Below are 22495 nucleotides of genomic sequence, written 5' to 3' on the forward strand. Positions count from 1 at the left end.
GAGGGGGGGATGGGGTGGAACAGTCTGGAGGGGGGGATGGGGTGGAACAGTCTGGAGGGGGGGATGGGGTGGGACAGTCGGGGGGGGGGGGGTGGAACAGTCTGGAGGAGGGGATGGGGTGGAACAGTCTGGAGGAGGGGATGGGGTGGAACAGTCTGGAGGGGGGGATGGGGTGGAACAGTCTGGAGGGGGGGATGGGGTGGAACAGTCTGGGGGGGGGGTGGGGTGGAACAGTCTGGGGGGGGTGGTAGAACAGTCTGGAGGGGGGGGGCTGGTGACACTGGAGGGGGGGGTAGTGGGCTGGTGGCACTGGAGGGCAGGGGGTGGCACAGTCTGGAGGGGTGGTACTGGAGGGGCGATGGTGGGCTGGTGGCAATGGAGGGCAGGTGGTGGCACTGGAGGGGGGTGGCGGGCTGGCACAATCTGGAGGGGGGGTGGTGACTTACCGCCAATCAGTCGATGATGATGATCGATTCCCCCTCGATTCCCCCTACTCAGAATCCTGCAGAGTGAATCCTGCAGAGTGACGTAAAGTTCCTCCACGAAGCGTGCCTCCGCTGCTCCTTGCTTCAGAGAGTGCCTTCACTGCATTGGCTGAAGGTTTTTTTGTGTCGCAGAGTCGCAAGTGCGACTGGGCCCTGTAATTTTCGCCCACTTCAGGGGGCCCACCGGCAGCCCGCCCGCCGCCCGAGGGGCCCACCTGACTGTCCGGCCGGGGGTGTGCGTGTGCGGTGTTATTAATGTCAGGTTCATGCCGTCCTTCACCAGCGTGAGAGAAGTGCTCGGTTGGCTCCGCCCCCGCCTATCCAGAGCGACTGTAAGGGAGGCGGGGGCGGAGCCAACCGAGCACTTCTCTCACGCTGGTGAAGGACGGCATGAACCTGACATTAATAACACCGCACACGCACACCCCCGGCCGGACAGTCAGGTGGGCCCCTCGGGCGGCGGGCGGGCTGCCGGTGGGCCCCCTGAAGTGGCCGAGAATTACAGGGCCCAGTCGCACTTGCGACTGTTGCGACCCTGATAATTCCGCCACTGTTTCTCAGCTATTGTTGCACCCATCACACAACTAACTAGACAAGGAACCCGTTTTCATTGGACCTCTGAAGCTCAAAAAGCATTCGAGACTCTCAAGGGACTTTTCACCTCCGCTCCTATTTTAAGACATCCAGATTCCTCCCTGCCATTTGTTTTAGAAGTGGATGCATCCGAAATCGCCATAGGAGCTATATTATCCCAGAGACAAGGAACTAAGGCCCTGCTTCATCCTGTGGCTTTCTTTTCACGTAAATTATCTGCAGCCGAGAAAAATTACGATGTCGGAGACCGGGAGCTGTTGGCCATTAAATCCGCATTAGAAGAGTGGCGTTATTTGTTGGAAGGAGCTTCGCATCCAATTCTAATATTTACAGATCACAAAAACCTGGAGTACTTAAGATCTGCAAAAAGACTAAAACCAAGACAAGCCAGGTGGGCACTCTTCTTCTCCCGGTTCTCTTTCCATGTGACGTATCGCCCAGGGTCTAAAAATATAAAACCAGATGCCTTGTCACGGATGTTCCACAAGTCCCAGGAGAATTCTCCTCCGGATACCATTCTCGCTCCTGGGAATTTCCTTCTGCTTCAGGAAGATCTTCTCTCTCGGCTTAGACAAGCCTCCATGGGACAAAGACCCTTCTCAGAACCAGAACTACAAACCAGAGGTGGGTTACTGTGGTATAAAGACAAGATCTACATCCCCGAAACTCTGCGGGTATCTGTTCTAGAGCTGTGTCATGACCACGCACTCGCCGGACATTTTGGTATCACTAGAACCATTGATTTGGTACAGCGTACTTTTTGGTGGCCTCAGTTACGGGAGGATTGCAGGAAATACGTGAACACCTGCACTACGTGCATTAGGAGTAAGAACTGTAAAACTAAGGCCTGGGGCCTCCTTAAACCGTTGTCTGTTCCGGACAGGCCATGGAAAATGCTGTCTCTAGACTTCATTGTTGAATTGCCTCCGGCAGACGATCATACCACTATCTTGGTGGTGGTCGATCGTCTGTCAAAGATGGCACATTTTATTCCCATGAAGGGTACCCCTTCAGCCTCTGAAACTGCACAAGTGTTTATCAAAGAAATAATTAGGCTCCATGGGGTACCAGCCAATATAGTTTCGGATCGAGGAGTACAGTTCACCTCTCGATTCTGGAAGTCCCTCTGCAAGGCCTTGAATATTGAGCTATCGTTCTCATCCGCTTATCATCCTCAGTCCAATGGGCAGACAGAGAGGACAAACCAAACTCTCGAACAATATTTACGCTGTTTTTCCTCTTTTGCACAAGATGATTGGATCTCCCTGCTTCCAGTAGCTGAATTCGCGTATAATAATTCTCTCCATTCCGCCATCAAACAGACACCCTTTTTTGCCAATTATGGCTTCCACCCTTCATTTTTACCCAACTCCCTTCCTGAATGTTCAGTACCTGCGGTCCAGGAAAAGATGAACTTTTTTTCAACCAACAACAAACTTCTACAAGAAACAATGACTAAAACTCAAGAGCACAACAAGGCAACCTTTGACAGGAAGAGACGAGGAGAGTTAGTACTGGTACCTGGTGATTTGGTGTGGCTATCCACGGTAAACTTGAAAATGGCGTGTCCTTCAAGGAAACTAGGTCCCAAGTTTTTAGGACCTTTCTCAGTCAAAAGGAAGATTAACGAGGTTGCTTTTGAACTAGAACTTCCAGACTCACTAAAGGTTCATCCGGTATTCCATGTATCCTTATTGAAACCTTTCACTCCCAATCCATTTCCTAACCGAAAAACCACTCCTCCTGATCCGATCTTGGTTGATGGTGAAGAAGAATTTGAAATTGAAGCCATCCTAAAATCCAGAAGAAGAGGAAACCAGAACCAGTTCTTAATCAAATGGAAAGGATATGGTCCTGAAGAGAACTCCTGGGAGCCTGAGGACAACATTCATGCGAAAAATTTGATTCGATCCTTTAAAAGGGCCCATCCGGAAAAGTTTGCCCAAAAGGGCATCCGGAGGCTGCCCCTTGGGAGGGGGCAATGTCATGAAAATCTCACGAAGAGATTGTCCTCCAGGTCTTCTGATGTACGATCGTCACGGGTACGCACGATCGTACGAACGCCCTTACGTTCGTACACAGGTGCGCGTGCGCGGGCACGCGCACGGTCGCGTGCGTGCGTCCGTATTGGCGCCAAACGGCCTATTTAAACCAGCCTCTTGCCAACAGTCTTTGCTGTCTGCTCAACAGCGTTATACCTGTGAGACCTGATCTGTGTTGTTTGTTCCTGTTTGACCCGGCCTGCCTGTGACCCATCTGCTATCCGCCTGCACCCGACCTCGGCTTGTTGTGACTATTCTCCTGCCTGTTCCCTTGTACTTCGTTCCTGCCTGGTATCCGATTCGGCTTGCTCTGACCATCCGTCTGCTAGAAGGGTAACCTGCTTATATACTGAACTGTTCATCTGCTATAAGTGCCTGCTCATATTGAACTACCTATCTGCTGCAATAACCTGCTATACTAGACTGTTCATCTGCTATAAGTGCCTGCTCATATTGAACTACCTATCTGCTGCAATAACCTGCTATACTGAACTGTTCATCTGCTATAAGTGCCTGCTCATATTGAACTACCTATCTGCTGCAAATAATCTGCTTATACGGAACTGTTCATCTGCCATAAGTACTTGCTCATATTGAACTACCTGTCTGTTGCAAGTCACCTGCTTATACTGGATTGTATTATCTGCTACAAGTGATCTGCTAGTATTACACTATCCATCTGCTTCTAGTACCTGCTTATATTGACTGTTATCTGCTGCAAGCACTTGTGTATATTACCCTATTCACCTGCTACTAGTGACCTGCTTCCCTGCACTGTTTATCTCCAAGTTACCTGCTCCATTGAACTGTGTATCTGCTATAAACTACCCGCTGGTCCCTTCACTGTGATCACCTGCTCCACTGATCCTCGCCTACCCATCCTACCCATCTGTTGATCCTGCCAGGCACCTGTACCCCTCCTTACTCCTGTGTTCCCTGTTGTATTGCCAGGAAACCGGTAGTGGGAGTCGTAAAGGAGGCCTCTCTCCGCAATCCGGGCTCGCTACTAGAAGGTACGTGACAATACCAGTGCAAGTGGTAAAAGAGTGTGAGGTACAAGCAAGTGGTTACCAAGGGTAATGAAGGTTTCTCTAGCAGCCTCTTGTAAGCATGTACATGTGAGAGGTGAGATAGCCTCTTGCAGTGAGTGTGATGTTGGCACTCCTCCTGCAGTGATCCATCTCCGATAGCAAAGGGAGCAGATCTGCACAGCTGGGGCCCTCAGCCTGTACAAAGGAATGGAAGAGGAAAAGCTTAGTAAAGTGCATACATGGAGTCAGCAATAGGTGCATGGTGGGACCCCATTCCATTACTGGGAGTGAGGTAGCGTTAATATGCTGGACACGTGGCGAGGGCAAGGACTCTGCATGTCCCTCCTCCTGAATACACAAGTGATCACAGTGATGTATGCCACATGGAGACAGTTTATTAGAGCTCAGTCATCTGCTCCAGTAAAGGTACCCCATGTGTAAGGCAGCAACCCTGTAAAAGGTGCCTAGCATAGCCAAGAAGAGCCTTTCATGTGACCCTTGCCTGCTGCCCAACGAGGAGGGGAACATGGGGGATGTAACGACCACCACACGACCTCTACCCCCCCGCCTACATCTGCCTGAACAATGTTCTGCATATATGTGAATGTATATATTGTGCTTCTAAATGTATTTGAATTAAGTGTTGTTTTCATTGTGCCAAAACATTGCACTCTATTTTCCTGAATAGAAAAAAAGAGAGGGCGCACCAGCCTTGTGCATTATCCTTTAGATGATATTTATTACAAAGGGTACAAAAGAAAACTACTCACAAACTAAACAGCAAAATCTTGCGAAATGAATGGTTATCAAAATAGCAGCATCTAGTCACAGGTGAAGTTCTCAAGAGGTCCAGAGGAACTCACAAAAGGTCACTGCCAGTTGACGCGTTTCAAAGGGACATCCCTTCTTCCTCAGAGCTTAACAGTGGACACCTCCTCAGCAATCCCAAAATGTATACACTCACAGACCCATGTGTATGCACATAGATTCCCATAATCAACCAATCAAACTCTCGGCACATAAACTCCTCCCACTTTCCCTGGTGGGAGAACACAGCAATGGACCTCCCACTACAGGGACATCACTTGGCTTTCACTACCTCAAATGTCATGGAAAATAAATAAATAATATATCTCTATATCTACAGAATAACATGACTCATAACAACCTTGCACCTTAGCCCATCAGCAGCCTTCCCATGTGGATGTCCCCCCACAAACCTGTCACAAACCTGTCATCACAGATCAGAGGACCTCTGGAGAACTTTATTTGTGACTAGATGCTGCTATTTTGATGACTATTCCTTTAGCAAGATTTTGCTGTTCGGTTTGTGAGTACCGTATTTATCGGCGTATAACACGCGCCGGCATATAACACGCACCCAAAGTTTAGGAGGGAATTTTGTGGAAAAATCTTTTAGGAGGGAAATTTAAGGAAAAAAAACTTACATTTAAATGCCCATCAATGCAGCCTTATCAGTGTCCATCTGAAGCCTCGTCAGCGTCATTTGCAGCCTTGTCATGCAGCCTGTCCTCATTGCAGCCTTGTCATGCAGCCTGTCCTCATTGCAGCCTTGTCATGCAGCCTGTCCTCATTGCAGCCTTGTCATGCAGCCTGTCCTCATTGCAGCCTTGTCATGCAGCCTGTCCTCATTGCAGCCTTGTCATGCAGCCTTTCCTCAATGCAGCCTCTCGTCATTGCAGCCTCGTCATTGCAGCCTTGACATGCAGCTTGTCCGTCTTAGTGCATTGTCTGCTAATGTTTTTAAAAATGGCGCCGCCGAGATGTCCCGTGTATCTTGGCGGCACCCGGAAGTTCTTGGCGGCTTGCGGCCTCTCTCGGACCTTCTCGGCGGCTTTCGACCGCTCTCGGACCTCGGCAGCTTTCGGCCACTCTCGGAAGGTCCAAGAGCGGCCGAAAGCCGCTGAGAAGGTCCGAGAGCAGCCGAAAGCCGCCGAGAAGGTCCAAGAGCGGCCGAAAGCCGCGAGAAGGGCTCTGGGCGGCTGAAAGCCGCCCAGAGCCCAAAAAATTGTGCGGAAATCGCGGAGTATAACACGCACGGTTTTCCCCTGATTTTAAGGGGGGAAAAGTGCGTGTTATACGCCGATAAATACGGTAGTTTTCTTTTGTACCCTTTTTAATAAATATTATCCAAAGGATAATGCACAAGGCTGGTGCGCCCTCTCTTTTTTTCTATTCCTGATCTTTAGGGTTCCCCACTCTTGAGGGCAGCAAGGCCTGGGTCATTATATAACCGACTGGTGGTTCGCTCATGCGCAGGAGGGTGTCTTTTTTGTATATATATATATATATATATATATATATATACACTATTTTCCTGTCTTGTTTGAGGCTATCATGCATTTCTTGGCCTGTGTAGCCATGTTCCCATAATAGAAGTTGCTGAATATTGTGGTTCGCCCATCACCCTGCCCAGCCCGGCATCCATCTCTCAGGCACTCAGAGACATAGAACAGTCCATAAGCTTTGTTTTTTTGTTTTTTTATTGAGGGGATTGAACTTGGATGGGAATGGGAAATTATGGGATGCTCAGTAAGATTCAGTATAACTTGCTTGGGACTTCTATATCCACTACAGTCTTCTCTCCAGCATAACTCTTGCTTAAGACCACTTTCACTCCTCCAGCACGTCACTTGCTGCAGATTCCCAGACCAGCTAGCACCACACGGTTAGGCCTGACACTCTTAGCCAGGCCTCAATGAATTGCCTTTTGTGGGCAGGAGCTCTGGCCCCCTATGATGCAGAAATAATTCTGGTGCTAACTGTCTTCAACTCGGCTACTGATCCCAGTAAACCCTCTTCAGGCCCTGCCAGCCCTCTTGGCTGCAGCTGCCTCTTTCCACAGCCCCTTTTACCACAGTCCCCTCTTCCAGTTCTGCACCCATCTCAAACTGCAAACTCTCAGTTCTCTCAGGTGTGCTTCCCCAGTACCTCACTCCCCAGCCCTCCTGGCTGTGACCAGTTGTCCTCCCTGGAGTCTCTCAACAGTGTGCTCTCTCCCGCTGTCCTCTCCTTGCTTTCTCATGTGCCTCTATTCCAGGATTTCTTCTCTCCTCCTGGTTGCACCCAAACCCCAGGCCCAAGGCCACCCCCCCCCCCCCCAGACTGGGGATCTCCCTGTATTCCCCAACAGCCACAGCACTCTCTTACTCCATCTTTTCCACACAGCAACTCCTCCTGACTGAGCTGATCCTGGGTATTTAATGTGGCCTGCCCCCTGACAAATCCAAGTTGGGGATTGGTCAAAGCTCCTTCGAATACTCCAGGCAGCGCCACCTCTCTTCTTCGCCTCTCTTTCTAGCACCTTCTAGAAAGAAGCGTGGATAAGATATAGTTTCCTACAGTCATGCTCATAAGTTTACATACCCTGGCAGAATTTATGATTTCTTGGCCGTTTTTCAGAGAATATGAATGATAGCACAACAACATTTCTTTCACTCATGGTTAGTGTTTGGCTGAAGCAAAGAAGTTTGAATGGCTATTAATGGTAACCATCCTAACATGTGATCTGTTTGCTTGTAATTAGTGTGTGTGTATAAAAGGTCAGTGAGTTTCTGGACTCCTGACAGACCCTTGCATCTTTCATCCAGAGCTGCACTGACATTTCTGGATTCTGAGTCATGGGGAAAGCAAAAAAAAAAAAATTGTAAAAAGATCTGCAGGAAAAGGTCATTGAAATATATAAAACAGGAGTATAAAAAGATATCCAAGGAATTGAGAATGCCAATCAGCAGTGTTAAAACTCTAATCAAGAAGTGGAAAATGAGGAGTTCTGTTGAAACCAAACCCCTGAATCTTTCTCAACAGTGAGACATCAGGGGTCTGTTTAGACCCATGATATCTTACCATAGACCCCTCAACAGTGTTGTAAAAAATGTTTTAAAAAATTTTATAAATTTAAATTAATTAAAAAAAAAATCTAAAAGTGAAAAAAATATTTTTTTGAAAAAAAAAAATGACTAAAATATGACTAAAATTTCTAATCAGACTAAAAAGTCAGGCCCAATATGTAGCATAACTTAGCCACACCCATCGTTTGCCTCTAACATCTCTCTGCATTACTTTGCCTAGGGGCCCGTGATGTTGGTGGCACTACCTGCCTACGTAATATAGCACTATTGGTTGTTAGATAGTATATATTTTTAGTTATTTATTAGAAGTCTATACATCAGAGCAAAAGAAGCGACAAATAAAGAAAAGAAGGATTTTAGTATAAAAAGGTAACAGTCCACACAAAAAAATGAAAATTTTGGGAGGTATGGATAAGAAAACTTTTACAAACCTACTTACACTAAAGTTCTTAGAAAACAAACCACATTCATAAATTAGTATCCCTAATGATTTTTTGTTTTGTTTTTAACCACCAGTCACCTTTTCTAGTTCAAGACATACAACAAGCAAGCTATACAAAAACGGCAACCCCCTCAACCTAAGCCTGGTGGTTGATTAATCCCCCTACTCTTTTTCTGGAAGCTTCTTCCAAAGGCAAGCATGACCAATCACTGGCTCATGAACATTTATCTGACCACAACCAATCCCTGGAAGGGGGCATCCAGTAGGTGGCTGGGTAAAAGATAAATGTTTGGGAAGGTCTGTTCAGAGCTCTATCTCTCCTGGTGTCTCTAGCCTGGGAGGCAGCCTGTGTTACTGAGCAACTGTTGCTGCTAGGCCTTGGCATGTGCTTGGCTGAGGACCTGGAGGAACCTGAATTTAAAACATTTGCTGGAAATCAGTACCTTAGGTAACTGAGCTGGAGAAGGACCCCTTTTCATTGGAGAGTGCCACATGGAAGCTAGTTGTATACAGCTGTCCTTGAACATTGTGACTAGGACCTTTTTGTATAGGACTCCAGGGGTGCCTGTGCTGTGGGGGTTGGATGCCAGAAGTTACTGGAAGGACTGTTACTGCTTTTACAGAGTCTTGGATGAACTAGCCATCCCCTCTACCTTTAACAATATTTAGGGCTGCTGCTAAAGGATTTTGCTTAAGAATCTGCTGGTGTTTTTGGAGTATCCTGCACCCTGCATCGCTTCCTGTTCAATTACTGCAATATATCTACAAAAAAAATCCCCTGGACTGAGCCCATGTTTGTCGGTGTGCTTTGGAACGGGCACCTGGCAGCATCTGAACAGGTAAGGGAGAAATGGGTTATTTCCAGCTGCCCCTTTAGGGGTGAGCGCTACACTAGCGTTTGAAATAAGGTGCACACTGTGCCCAAACCCCCCCCCCCAGTTGTGTAACAATAGCAAATGAATATTCGCAATTGTAACACTGACTCTCCTCCTGGCCAATCAGGAAGTGGGTCACGAGACCCGTCACCCGATTGGCCAAAAGGAGATCTGAACAGATTGTTCAGCAGGAGGAGGAGGCGCACGGAGGAGAGGAGGAAGAAGACGCAGGGGAACCAAGCCAACAAGCAACCGGCATCCTGGAGAGAAGGCACTATGCTGTCCACGAGATGGGGTAAGTGCGGGGTCCGACTGACTGACCACCCCCCCCCCCCGCCCAAAAATAACACCAGCTGACATTTTTGTATATCAAGCTTGCTGCAATTGGTGCAGTGTGGGGCTACATTAGATACCTTCAGCTGCCATTTTTATACTCTTGTTGGGCTTCTAATATGCCCCTGCACCTTTAGGGAGGAATGGGCTGTCTTCAGGCATATCTGTACTTAATTTGTCTATTGCTATATATACAATATAGTACTCCAATATGCAGACTTTCGAATATAAGAGTTAGGACTGCACTTTACAGAGGAGTCTTAATGAGACAGTGTGGCTTCCACATTTATTTGCAAATGTGTGTAATTAAAACATTTGTTTTTAACCCCCCCTGGCGGTATTCCTGAGTCTGGCTCGGGGTGGAAATGTTATACCAAAAGCGGTAACCCCGAGCCAGACTCGGGACCGCATCGCTGAATGCAGGGAGAGGTTTACTTACCTTGTCCCCTGGATCCAGCAATGTCCCCCCGCTGTATGAGCGAGCCGTCCTCCACTCGATGTATCAGATCGCCAATCTCCGTTCCCTGCGAGCGTCGCGACGCACGGGGAAGGATAACGGCGCCAAATTCAAAAAGTGAAACACACACACATTACATACAGTATAATGTAATCTTACAGATTACATTGCTGTATGTAATAATTTCACATATCCTTTGTCCCTAGTGGTCTGTCCAGTGTCCTGCATGCAGTTTTATCTTATAAAAACTGTTCTTTATGCCTGGAAACTGGAGATTGTCCATAGCAACCAAAACTGTCCCTTTACATCAAAAATGGTTTTAGACCAGCTAAAAAACAGCGATAATAAATTGGAATCACTCGCAGAATTGAGCGATAGCGATTTGTGGGGAGATCCGTCATCAAATACTGAAAAGTAATGACAGTGACAATTCTGCAACTGAGCAAATTTCAGTGTTTTTGATTTGATTACATTATTGAATAATTTTTATTATTGTTATATTATTATTTGGTATAATTATTTTTATTTATTTATTATATTATAATTTATGATTTCATTTTTCAAACTTTATCATACCGGGGATGTCTGCTAAACTCTGGTTTGGACAGATTTAAGCGAGTTATTCCTAAGAATTACAGGACTACAATATAAAACACCAAATTTTCATGCAAAATTATTATACTGCTTTCAGCACCTAGAATCTGAAATAATTATACCGCCAGGGAGGTTAATGTAAATTGTGATAAAAAAAAATTTGCAGACTAGCCGTTAAGTGCGCTGGGAAATGTTTGGCTGTTTGCTCTAGACATACAACCTTTGACATTTTCTTAACAAAATATGTCACAACACAGCACAGCTGATCCACACCCACCTTTTCTATTTCCTTGTACACGATTCCACACAGCTGTTATAATGCTGTCAAGAACAATGGCGAAGAAAAAATAACATTTAAACAGCAGGAAAAAGTCTCTTAATCAACAAAAACGTAAGGTTTATTTTTTACTTTACTCCTTTTTTATAGTGCATTCATAAACAAGATTTCTTATTTGTTATTTAACATGATTTTGTGGAAGTTGCACAACTGGCCGCTTGTTCTGCATTTACAAGGCATATGTGTGTATATGAAAAATCTGTAAAGCAGATATATACAGTACTGTAAGCTAATCTAAAATCTCATATGCAATGTATTGGAAACACTGCTCTAAAATAATGTATGTAATAAATGTACCTGTGCTGAAATAAATAGGGTATAGCAAGAAAACTGATGCCTGAACAATGATTCTCCCATTTGGCAAGGACAACGGGAAAGAGCTGGCTGGGAGGAAACTGGGGGGTCCGCTCTTCCCCAGCATATGTTGTTTGCAGGCTGATTTGAAATGTGTTAATATAATGGATCAGTTTTTTATTATTTTTTCACTCTAGTAGCTCACAGTCATACTTACAATAAAAGTCTACTCTGAAGACAACTTAAGCATAACTTTGTATTAATTTGGATAGAGTGGGTAAGAGTTTGTCAAGTCAGGTTTGTATTGCATTTATTTACTATGTTGTAGGAAGACAAAATATTCCCAGCAGGATAATTTATACCTCACATTTTTTTTTTTTTGTAATAGACACACTGAACAAAATGCAGGACTCTACACTGCAGAGTTTTAGTGGACGTCACAATCCACACTGAAAGGCATTCCTTCCTAAAGTGTATTCAACTATCTTGGTTAAAAGGTGGGTTATAAACACATTCCAGACCTGTATTCCAAGCTATGTATTTCTATCTTACCTGCTTATACATACACGCTATAGTGAATCAATATAAGAAGGTAAAAAGAATTTAATTTGTTATTGCATTTTAGCGTAGTCAGTAAATATAGATACAAAAAAAGAATATACAGTATATGTATCATATTATATATCTGTAAAGGTACACATTCTGTTGGACCTGGTTATCACTTTGCTCTTTGATCTTTGACGTTAGTACTTGAACTTACCTATACCTGCTGCTCTAGCTGAGTTGCCAGTGCCATGGCAGGTATGGTGAACTTGGTAAAATAATAAAACTTGGTGAGTAATAAAACAAGTGAAAAAAGAGCAGATAAAAGCCAAGCAAGGTTTGCCATAATACATTTGCTTTTTTATGGGCTACAGCTGCCCCTTCTACTTACTGTTTATATCACCTCACAGCATTAATTGTTTCATAGCTAATCTAAAGGCAAATATCCTAAAAAAAACTTTCATGGGCATATTGAAAATAAATATGCCAAAACACCATAATGGCAAACAATATAAAAGTAAAAACATGCATCAAATAAAACCATTAATATACAGTTCTACAATCTGACCTTTGGGTGTCATAGTAGCTAACAAAAAAACATTGGTTTAATCCCTGAAAACATCTATTTTTTATTTTGCCAATTCAATGATACCCAGTGACCCAGAAGACTTAGAAAATCATGAGAAGGAAGAAAGGTACTGTGGGAAAGGAGTGATTAATTGTTGAGACTTACCACCCTCACCAGCGATCTTCTCGAACATTGTATTGAGTTAGGCCATAAACAATAATGAATATTTTATTGTAGAGTTTAAAGAGATTATGTATATGGCTGCCTGAAATTTGTATGATCCAGGTGTCATCATTACATTAGACAAGCCTCAGTTTTGACATGTCCAAAAACGAATATATGTACAAATATTTTTTAAAAATTAAAATTTCTTCTTTTTCTATTTTCAAAGATTCAAGGAAAAATGGACAAGCCAGTTACTTTGCCCTCAGATATCAATGACTGGACTAAAGAAGATGTGAGGTATTGGGTTATAGAATGTCTAAAGATTAGCCAAGATGAAGGAGATATTTTGTACAGAGAAAATGTGACTGGAAGAGTACTAAAACTGTTTTCAAAAGAAGACTTTTCAAATATTAAAATTACTTATGGTTCAGCTAAGTTAATAATGCACCAATTGACCCAGATGACCAAGGATAGAAAACAAGGACCAGCAGATCTTGCTAAAAATGTTATAACTGTACAGAAGGATCCAACAATGAAACTGCCAAAGAAAAAAAATGAGAAGCAAAAAAGAGCAGATGAAGCAACTGTGAATGAAGGTGAAGATCAACCAAGAGAAACATTAAGTGCTACTGAAGTGACACTGAAGTGTTCAAAAGTTGATCTCAGTTGTCGAAAAGTGACTTGTACACCCTTCCCTTTTGATAGCAATCATGGCAGCAAACGGTACACTCAACATCATTTTCTAATGCCTGAAGCTGGCACCTCTAATTATACTGACCCAGTGCATGAGTACAAGGAATATACCAACACAGAAACAGCGACAGATGAGAATAAAAAGATGAAGTTTTGCAATGAAGTTTTCAGGTTTGCAGCTGCATGCATGAATGTCCGCACCAATGGAACCATCCATTTCGGAGTACGAGACAAACCTCATGGGGAAATTATTGGTGTTCATATTGATGACAGAGAACTGTATGGCAAGTATTTTTACCAAATGATAAACAAATATTTTGAGGAAAAACACATTTTTAAAGCCAAGCAGTGCATTCGTCCACCTCGTTTTGTTGATGTGCTACATGAAGAAAACACACAGTCGAATCTAGTTGTTATAGAAGTAGATGTAGTTCCTGAACACACCTATTGTAGTTCAGAAATATTTCATACTTACCAATACAGTTACACTGACCAGAAATGGACAAAAAATAAGGAGATCTGTTGCTTTGTAAGAGACGGAGAGAGCTCTAAAGACATTTTAGCAAATGTAAAACAAAGGGATGCAGACTTCAAAATGTTTTACTCCAAGATTATAGAGAGGGACGAGGCCAGGAAAGAAGCAGAAGACAACCAAAAAAGAATACAAGACTTAAAGTTGGAACAGGGCCACAAACTTGTAAGTTTAATAACAGGAAATCGAGACACACTGGACAATTCTTATTTCAAGTGGTACATTTTGGTAGCAAATAAATGTCATGAAAGTCATACAAAACATCTGGAGTTTCTGCATGAAATTCCATGGTTTGCCACTCTGGATTTTGATCCTGACTCCTGCACAAATGGTTTATGCAAAGTTTACAGAGAAAAAAGGGGAGCAAATTTGCATTTTCCACATCAATTTCAAAATATGGATAGTGTCACAGTTGAAAAGCTTGATGAGCACAAACTCTCCCAACAAACCAGTTGGATCTTCTGTAATGGGAGGCTAGATCTTAACAGTCAAGAATATAAACCCTTAAATAATAAATTATGGCATAAAGAGAAAGCGGCAGAAGTTAGACGCATGGTTTCTTTTCTCTGCCGAAGAGATCTGATGCAACCTGGAAAATTTCTTGTTGTGTTTTTGTTGCTTTCCACAGTTGAAGACCAAGTGGATCCCATGAATGAAGTTTTTAGTGCATTTTATCAGGAACTCAATGGTATGACTGACATCCTGTGTATTTGCGAAAATGAACAAATCTTTCACGGATGGAGAGATCTACAATCTAAAATAATAAATAAGGAAGAAATGGAAGACAGGTGTATTTATACCATGGGCATTGAGAATGTAAATGGAACTCTCCTGAAATTGAAATCAAATACTCGGTCTTCTAGCCGATTCCTGCCATCTCATGGTGGATCATCAATTATCCTACAGAGGAAAGATGAAGATCTTATGACTTTTCTAGACATCCTTTGTACTAATGAATGCCATGATACAGAAATAGAGAAAAATGAGTCTAAATTTATGGAGTTCATAAAGCTTCAAGAAGAGAATTTCTATAGAGGAGGCAAGGCCACTTGCTGGAATTTTTACTTCTCATCAGAAAAATACACTGGACCCTTCGTTAAAAGAGACAACTATGAAAAGTTAAAACAATTGATAGAATCCTCAAACAGTGAGAAAAGCAGTGTAAAAACAATTACTCTCTATCATCATCCTGGCTGTGGAGGAACTACCACAGCAATGCATGTACTTTGGGAACTGAGAGACACATTCCGATGTGCAATTTTAAAGAGAAAGACAGATAGCTTTACAGATATTGCAAAAGAAGTAATCATGTTAGCAACGTATGGATCACCTAACTCTGCAGACCATTATCCAGTTCTTCTCCTAGTTGATGATTTTGAAGAAGAAGAAAATGTATTTAATTTGGAGAGTTGCCTCAGGGCAACACTTGCAGGAAAAGCCATAAGATATAAGAAACCAGTGGTGATTATTTTACATTGTATGAGGTCACAGAACCCAGAAGAAAGCTCCAAGATTTACTGCACCAAAAGTGTTGCTCTGATTCATAAACTTTCTGAACAAGAGAAGAGAGCCTTTAATACGAAGTTAAAGGAAATTGAACAACGTCATGAGAAGCCTGAAGACTTTTATTCCTTTATGATTATGAAAAGAGATTTTGATGTTAAATATATAGAAAATGTGGTAAGGAACGTATTAAAAGGTTTAAACAATGCAAGCAAAGAATCTCAGCTGATCTCAATTCTGGCCCTCCTAAACAAATATGTGAATGACTCCACAATTTCTGTTTCTATGTGTGAGGAGTTCCTTGGAATAACCGCAAGACAGACCTTCTGGGGCCCTGAAAGCATAGAAGAAAAATTAGGTGGATATTTTGCTCTGTTACTTCGAACTGAAGTTGAAGAATATGGAGGCTACCAAGGACTACGCATAATTCACCCACTTATAGCAAAGCAATGCATAGAGGAATTAAAGAACACATATAACATGCAGCAGAGTAGCATCATGTTAAACATGTTAAAAACCAATTTATTCTATGAAACTATGATTGGAAAAGATATATTTGCAAAGAATATGCAAAGCTTGCTGGTGACAAGACAACGAAAAGAACACGGAGATGAAACAGACACACTATTTTCCCCTTTAATTGAAGAAATACAGAAAGACGAGGGTCACAAAAGTGTGGAAACTGTTCTTAAAGAAGGAACCGAACGATTCAACCAGAATCCATACATATTACAAGCACTGGCAAGATATTTTTACATTAAAGAGAAAGACATTGATACTGCCTTCCAATGGGCAAAGAAAGCAAAACAAATGTCTCCAACAAATTCTTACATTTTAGATACTCTGGGTCAGATATACAAGACTCAGTTAAAAACAATGATGTCTAAGAAAAGCAAAATGTGCTTAAGTGCAACAGATTTGAGAGCACTTCTGGAAATAGCAGAAAATGCATCAAAAGCCTTCAAAGCATGCCAAGAACAAACAGAAAAGATAGAGTCTGATAGATATGAGTATGCGCCAACAAAAAGTTATCATGTCTACAACACTGTAGGATACTTGGGACAGATAGAAGTTTGTCTTTGTACAGTGGATATACTCTTGGTGCTACCATGGTTCAACACAAAAGATGGCATATCACGAAATCACTTGAGGCAGTACCTATCTGGAAAATGGGACATATCAGTCGACAATGCAAGTAAAAGCCATGAGGAAATCTGTGGCGTGTTACAAGACTTCAGACACTTTCTAACCAAGTTAAAATCATGCTTAAAGGAAACTTTTGACTTTTTTGATGACTATTTTACATTTTTTAAACAAAAGAGCATCACAAAGGAATCCTCTGAATTTAAAATACGAGAAAACATTAACGATTACTACAAAAAATACAGGCGATTATTCTGTAAAATGGAACCGTTAGCAGATGGCACCGCTGTCCAAAAAAAGAGTATGCCATTGCTTGTACAGAATTACAGATTATGTCTGGAGTCTTACAAGGCTGATAGGTTTTCTGGAATTTTGCAGTATCTTAATAGTCTTAAAGATGTGGGAAAAATGGAATCTATTGTAAATGCATACAGGTACCTTTTGGAGAAAAGCCCAGACACTTGCAGTCACAAAGACAAACAAAACTTCATATTGGCAAATATTGTACTTCATTGCATTTCTCCGAAATCTGACAAAATTGCACCAATTGAAAAACTGAAAGAGTATCTCAGAGAGGTTCTGCAGACCATCGGCTTTGATCACAAGTCTTCAGATCCTTATTTTTTAGCCTCGTTACTTTTCTGGCCTCAAGAGAAGTATCATCTGGATAATGATTCTAAACTCATTGCCAAGTGTATCAACTCAATGAGAAAATCATCTAAGGGTCAGTATCGACATATGCACCACACCAAGTACCCAATTGCCCATTTCTACTTGGCCAATAACAAGGGCTTAAAAAGACTTGTTCATAAAGGAAGGATTGACAAAAGTTTTTCAGATGTGCCACCATCACATTTAAATTCCCTCTGGCAAGGAGGAGAAATATGGAAAGAATCTGAAACAAATGACTTGCTTTCCCGCGTCCAAGGTAGAATTGAGGATGACTCTGTCATTGTGGAGTATGGTAGTGATGATGAAAGAATTACAATCCCAGTAAGAGCTGCTCACCTTGGAGAACTCAGAAGTGGTAAAAGTATTGAACTAGTCTCTTTCTATTTGGGATTTTCGATTGGTGGCCCAATAGCCTATGACATTGAAAGGATCTCAAAATAGTCATGAATGAAATTTGGAGTGTTTACTTTGCACACATTTTGGCAATAATCTGCACAGGGTAGGGAGCTTAATATTTGTCATTTCTCTAGGAAGGAATAATTATGGTGGCATTTTAATAAAAAATAATAATTATGGTTTACGGATATCTATGGGTTTTAAATGGAGGATTAGGGAAGAGCCTTTCAGTTATTCTGGATGGTAAGGTTTACCCCAATGGTAACCCTCACCCTAGAGTTAATTCTATTTCAATCATTTTTAGTAAAAATTTTAACAAAAAAAGTAAAGGATAAACAGGTCACAAATAGTAATCTGAAGGCAAAAGCTTTGACAGTTAAACCGGTAGTAAACCCGCTATTTTTTATTTTTTATTTTTTACACCTGCAAAGCAAAAGGCATAATGAGCTATTATGCACCGCATACTAGCTCATTATGAAATACTTACCTTAGAACGAGGCCCCGACATCTGGCCCGATCCACGCCGAGGGAGCCGACATGCTCCCTTGGCGTTTCTTCCGGGTATCGCGGCTCCGGTGCTGTGAGTGGCCGGAGCCGCGATATCGTCACTCCCGCGCATGCGCACGGGAGATTTAATTCTGGCCGGCCGGAAAACTGCCGGATTTTCAGGCCGAGAATCCCCTTGTGCGCATGCGCCGCTGCAGTCAGCGGCGCATACCGAGAGGAATATCTCCTAAACCGTACAGGTTTAGGAGATATTTTTTTTACCTACAGGTAAGCCTTATTATAGGCTTTCCTGTAGGTAAAAGTACCAAAAATGAGTATACAACCACTTTAAGCATATTCTTCATTGTACAAAGTATATGTATAAGAAAAACACGAGGGATAACATAAATCATATAGAAGAGTAACTAGGTACTATTAATTCGAAAAGTGAGAGGAGTGTACCATTAATCAGATTAGACAAGGAATTTTATGCTCAATATCATTGGTCTCACTCCAGTAAACAGAGGCACATTTCCATATTTTTTTGTAATATATTGCAGTCTGCTCCCAGACTGAAGGCAATCAGCCCCAAAATGTTATGCCAAAGCATGCTACCTGTACCTTATGTAATTGTAGTAAGAAATGTGTTCTCTGCGTCAAACCTAGAGTTCACTTGTCATATGCTCAATTGCTGTCAACCTCCCTCATGGGGAGATGACCGCATTATTTGAACCATTAGAACAAGCCTGTTCCCCGAGTGGTCAAAAGGAAGAAGTGTAGTTACAAATGGAGAAGAGAGGCCAGGAAAACAACAAAGTATAGGGGGAGAAGGGGTGGGGGGGTAGGGAACTCCACGCTCCAACCTGTCTAAGTAACAATCTAAGCGGACAAGGTCCTGGGATGAGTAATCAGATATTTGATCCACAGGTCCCATACCTTCTCAAACATCTGCATTTTGTCATTTGACTTAATCCTAAATCATGTACTTCTTCCTTGTCAGCAGTATCATGATGATCGCATGACTGTTTATCAACAAACCCATTTCACACAACACCAGCCTTCCACACTTAGGTGAAGTACATGCGCCTATCTTTGGAAGTCAACTTTTTGTAAGCTAATTTTGTTTAGCATAGGCTTATTAGTGGCCAAGTTTGATGACTTTTAAGTAATGAAATCATATTTTTTTGGTGACAAAATCAGGATCTGTGATATTCCTCCATTCATCTTCATCTACTGTATGACCAGCTAAAGATGACATATTGTAAGGGGACTTAGAAGGTGGTTATTTAATGAGACCTACACCAAATGAATATAAATAAAGTCATAGTAACTAAGCTTAGGAGCTGTTGAAGAGCCCCACTGCTAAAAAAAACACCCAATCTTGCATTGATCTGGTTTTACACAGTTTCTAAGCACCTTACTCTCTAAGGTTCTAGAGTAATCTTGGGGTGCTCCTTGATGTACCCCCTATTTTTCATATCACACTATATCAGAAAATTCCTACATGTCTGTGAAGGTTCTTATTTACCCACCCCATTGTATATCTTTGTAGTAGTTAACAAAATGTAACTGGATTTGTGCTCTAATGCTGAGGATTGTCTTCATCAGTTCAAGCCTTAGTCAGGTGAACTATTCTGAACTGGAGAATTCATTTGGATGAGTTGTGAAATGCTGTGAACATTACATAACAAATCCAGCTGCATTTTTTCTTTGCTTTTACTGGCCAGTTTTCCAACACAACTTTTTACATATGTACATATATTGTATGCGCACGAATAACATAAAGATGTATAATCATTAACTAATAATCCATAATTTATCTCAATACTAAGTACCTTGTGAATTGTGAACTCCTGATCCACTGTCCTACACATATTTGATACTTACTGCAAATATGGTAGCATATAATTTCTAACTGTATGCAAAATTATGTTTAAATAGATTTGACATTGAGATGGTTTGAACACTGGGGTGCAATTTCACAAAGATATTCAAAACAACACACCCTAAAGTGACCTTGTTAGTGGGTTAAAAAGTATTCACAAAGTAGGACCTGCAAATAAGAGGGTTTATATTCACCTGCCCTGATGTTTGTACTTCCAACCTATGCTCTGTTCTATGGTCACCTGAAGAATCTTCACATCCAATATTTCCAGTTGTGTTGGATGCCTGCATTCCCCAACATGTGCCGTGGTTCCTTCTGCTAACCACTATGTCACTACCATAGGCGTGTGCGCAGGGTGTGCCAGGTGTGCCAGGGCACACCCTAATCCCCCTATGTGGCGCAGATTCCCCCTGTTTATACCCCTGATATTTCACCAAAGCCCCCTAATTAGGCTCCTAAAAATATTGTAAAAAAAAATAATTCAAAAAATAAAATTGTAAAAAAATAATAAACAATAAAATAATATTAAAAAAACTACAGACACCGTCCACTGCCCTAATGACATCAATCTCCGCCCTACTGACACTGTCCACTGCTCTGTGGACACATATGTGTTTTGGCTTATGGTCACTACTGTGTCATGCAGCTATGCAGAGCCAGCAGAAGAAACTACAGCATGCAGCAGGGGACCATGGTGTGTTACATGTTTAGAGGACATTGCTCTGTAATAAGGTGAATATAAAGCCTAGTACTGTTTTATGATATTTTTTCACCCAGCGACACTTTAGGTATGTACCAGAATTGTGCAACCAAAACTGATTTTGAATGTTAAACTTGACCTTCAAACTGATTTCATTTTCTAAAATCATAGCCAATAACCCAACTGTAAATTGCAATCAAATAGCTAAAAGTATAACTTTATCATTTTTATTATTACAGTGAAATTGCAATTATTAAATGGTATGCATAGTGTAAACTTTCTCTTTTAGTTTTTACTTTACTTGTATTTTTGCTGTCTGTCATGTTGGGGAGATTTCTAGTCTTGCAACAGGAGGTGACAGAATATCTTTACAACATTAAGTGAATTCTCCTATTGGATCATTGTCACTGGAACAGTTGTGCCCATTGGAAAATTTACTGTAAAACTAGTGATTAAGGTCATTAGAACAAACAGTTAAAAATGAATGTAAAATGGGAATAAACTGACTGTTTCATTATAAATGTATTTTTTCTAAATGTGTTGTAATTTATGTAAATTATTTTAATTAATTTGAATTCAAAATAAATACTTTATATCAAGTTATAAACTAGTTTTCTGTTTTGTTTTTTAATTTCTTTCAATAAAAAGCATATATAATTTACACACACAGACACACACACTGACTCCAGGGCCGTCTTTAATAATGATTGGACCCTGGAAAAACATTTTCTTGCCCCCCCCCCCATACAATTTCGCTCTCCACCTGCTCTGAGACATACAATAAATAGCAGCTAGACTTAAAATCAGTTTACTGTATAACATCAGGCATTGATTGCGATTGGGTGCCAGAGGTTACAGTGTATCATTACAGCTTCCTGACTGATAGCTAGAGGTTGCAGCACACATTAAGGCTCACTGATAAGTTGCTAGATGTTACAGCACATGATTTCTGCTTGTTGATTGGTTGCTAGAGATTACTGTACAGTAATAGTGCTCACTAATTGGTTGCTAGAGGTTACAGCACATCATCTCCTCACTGCAGGGGGCATGATATAGATATGAATGCTGCCTTTATTTACATATCCATGCCACCGGATGCAGCTATTTACAAATGAATGTCGTCTCTATTTACATATGATTGCTGGTTATTTACATGTAAACACAGGGTCTGCAGGTGAGTCATCTGTACACAACAATAGGGCAGAGCTGGGCAGCATTAGTAGCAGCACTTCACACTGAGATACCAGGACACAGCACGGGACTAAAATCCAAGGGACAAGGGAATTTACACTGGGATAGTTGGTAAGTATGAGGCAGCTGCTTTGGGCCCCACAACAATGACAGGGCCCAGGGCAGCTGCCCCTTTTGCCCTGCCTTATAGACGGCCATAACTGACACACACCGATCAAGCACACTTTATGACCACTAACAGGCAAAGTGAATAACATTGATTATCTTGTGACAATGACGCATCAAAGTAGATGGGATATATTAGGCAGCAAGTGCACATTTTGTCCCTGAAGTTGCTATGTTGTAAATAGAAAATAATTGGCAAGTGTAAGGATTTGAGCAACTTTGACAAGGATCAAATTATAATGGCTACATGACTGGGTCAGAGCAACTCTAAAACTGCAGCTCTTGTGGGATGTTCCCAGTCTGCAGTGATCAGGATCAACCAAAAGGGGTGCAAAGAAGGAAGACTGGCAAATCGAAGACAGGGTCATGGGCAGCCAAGGATCATTGATGCGTATTTGGATTGAAGACTGGCCCATGTAGTCCAATCCAATAGAAGAGCCACTGTAGCTCAAATTGCTGAAAAAGTTAATGCTGGTTCCGAAAGAAAGGTGTCAGAA

At 42.0% G+C, this 22495-nt stretch overlaps 1 protein-coding gene across 2 annotated transcripts; it reads left to right on the plus strand.

Moving 5' to 3' along the window:
- Positions 1–10983: 10983 nt before the first annotated feature.
- On the plus strand, positions 10984–21249 carry LOC143996005 (sterile alpha motif domain-containing protein 9-like). 2 transcript variants are annotated; one of them, XM_077490793.1, is made up of 3 exons: positions 10984–11116; positions 11745–11853; positions 12859–21249. In XM_077490793.1, the coding sequence occupies exon 3, from the start codon at positions 12871–12873 to the stop codon at positions 17614–17616; it is 4746 nt and encodes a 1581-aa protein (XP_077346919.1). In that variant the 5' UTR covers positions 10984–11116; positions 11745–11853; positions 12859–12870; the 3' UTR covers positions 17617–21249. The 2 variants fall into 2 exon arrangements, with proteins under 2 accessions (XP_077346919.1, XP_077346920.1); XM_077490794.1 differs by lacking the exon at positions 11745–11853 and having other exon boundaries at positions 11002–11116.
- The last annotated feature ends 1246 nt before the right edge of the window (positions 21250–22495 follow it).

The sequence above is a fragment of the Lithobates pipiens genome, unplaced genomic scaffold, assembly GCF_037356315.1.
Source record: "Lithobates pipiens isolate NorthernLeopardFrog02 unplaced genomic scaffold, aLitPip1_a1.2 Scaffold_19, whole genome shotgun sequence".
In the NCBI taxonomy this organism is placed as follows: Eukaryota; Metazoa; Chordata; class Amphibia; order Anura; family Ranidae; genus Lithobates; species Lithobates pipiens.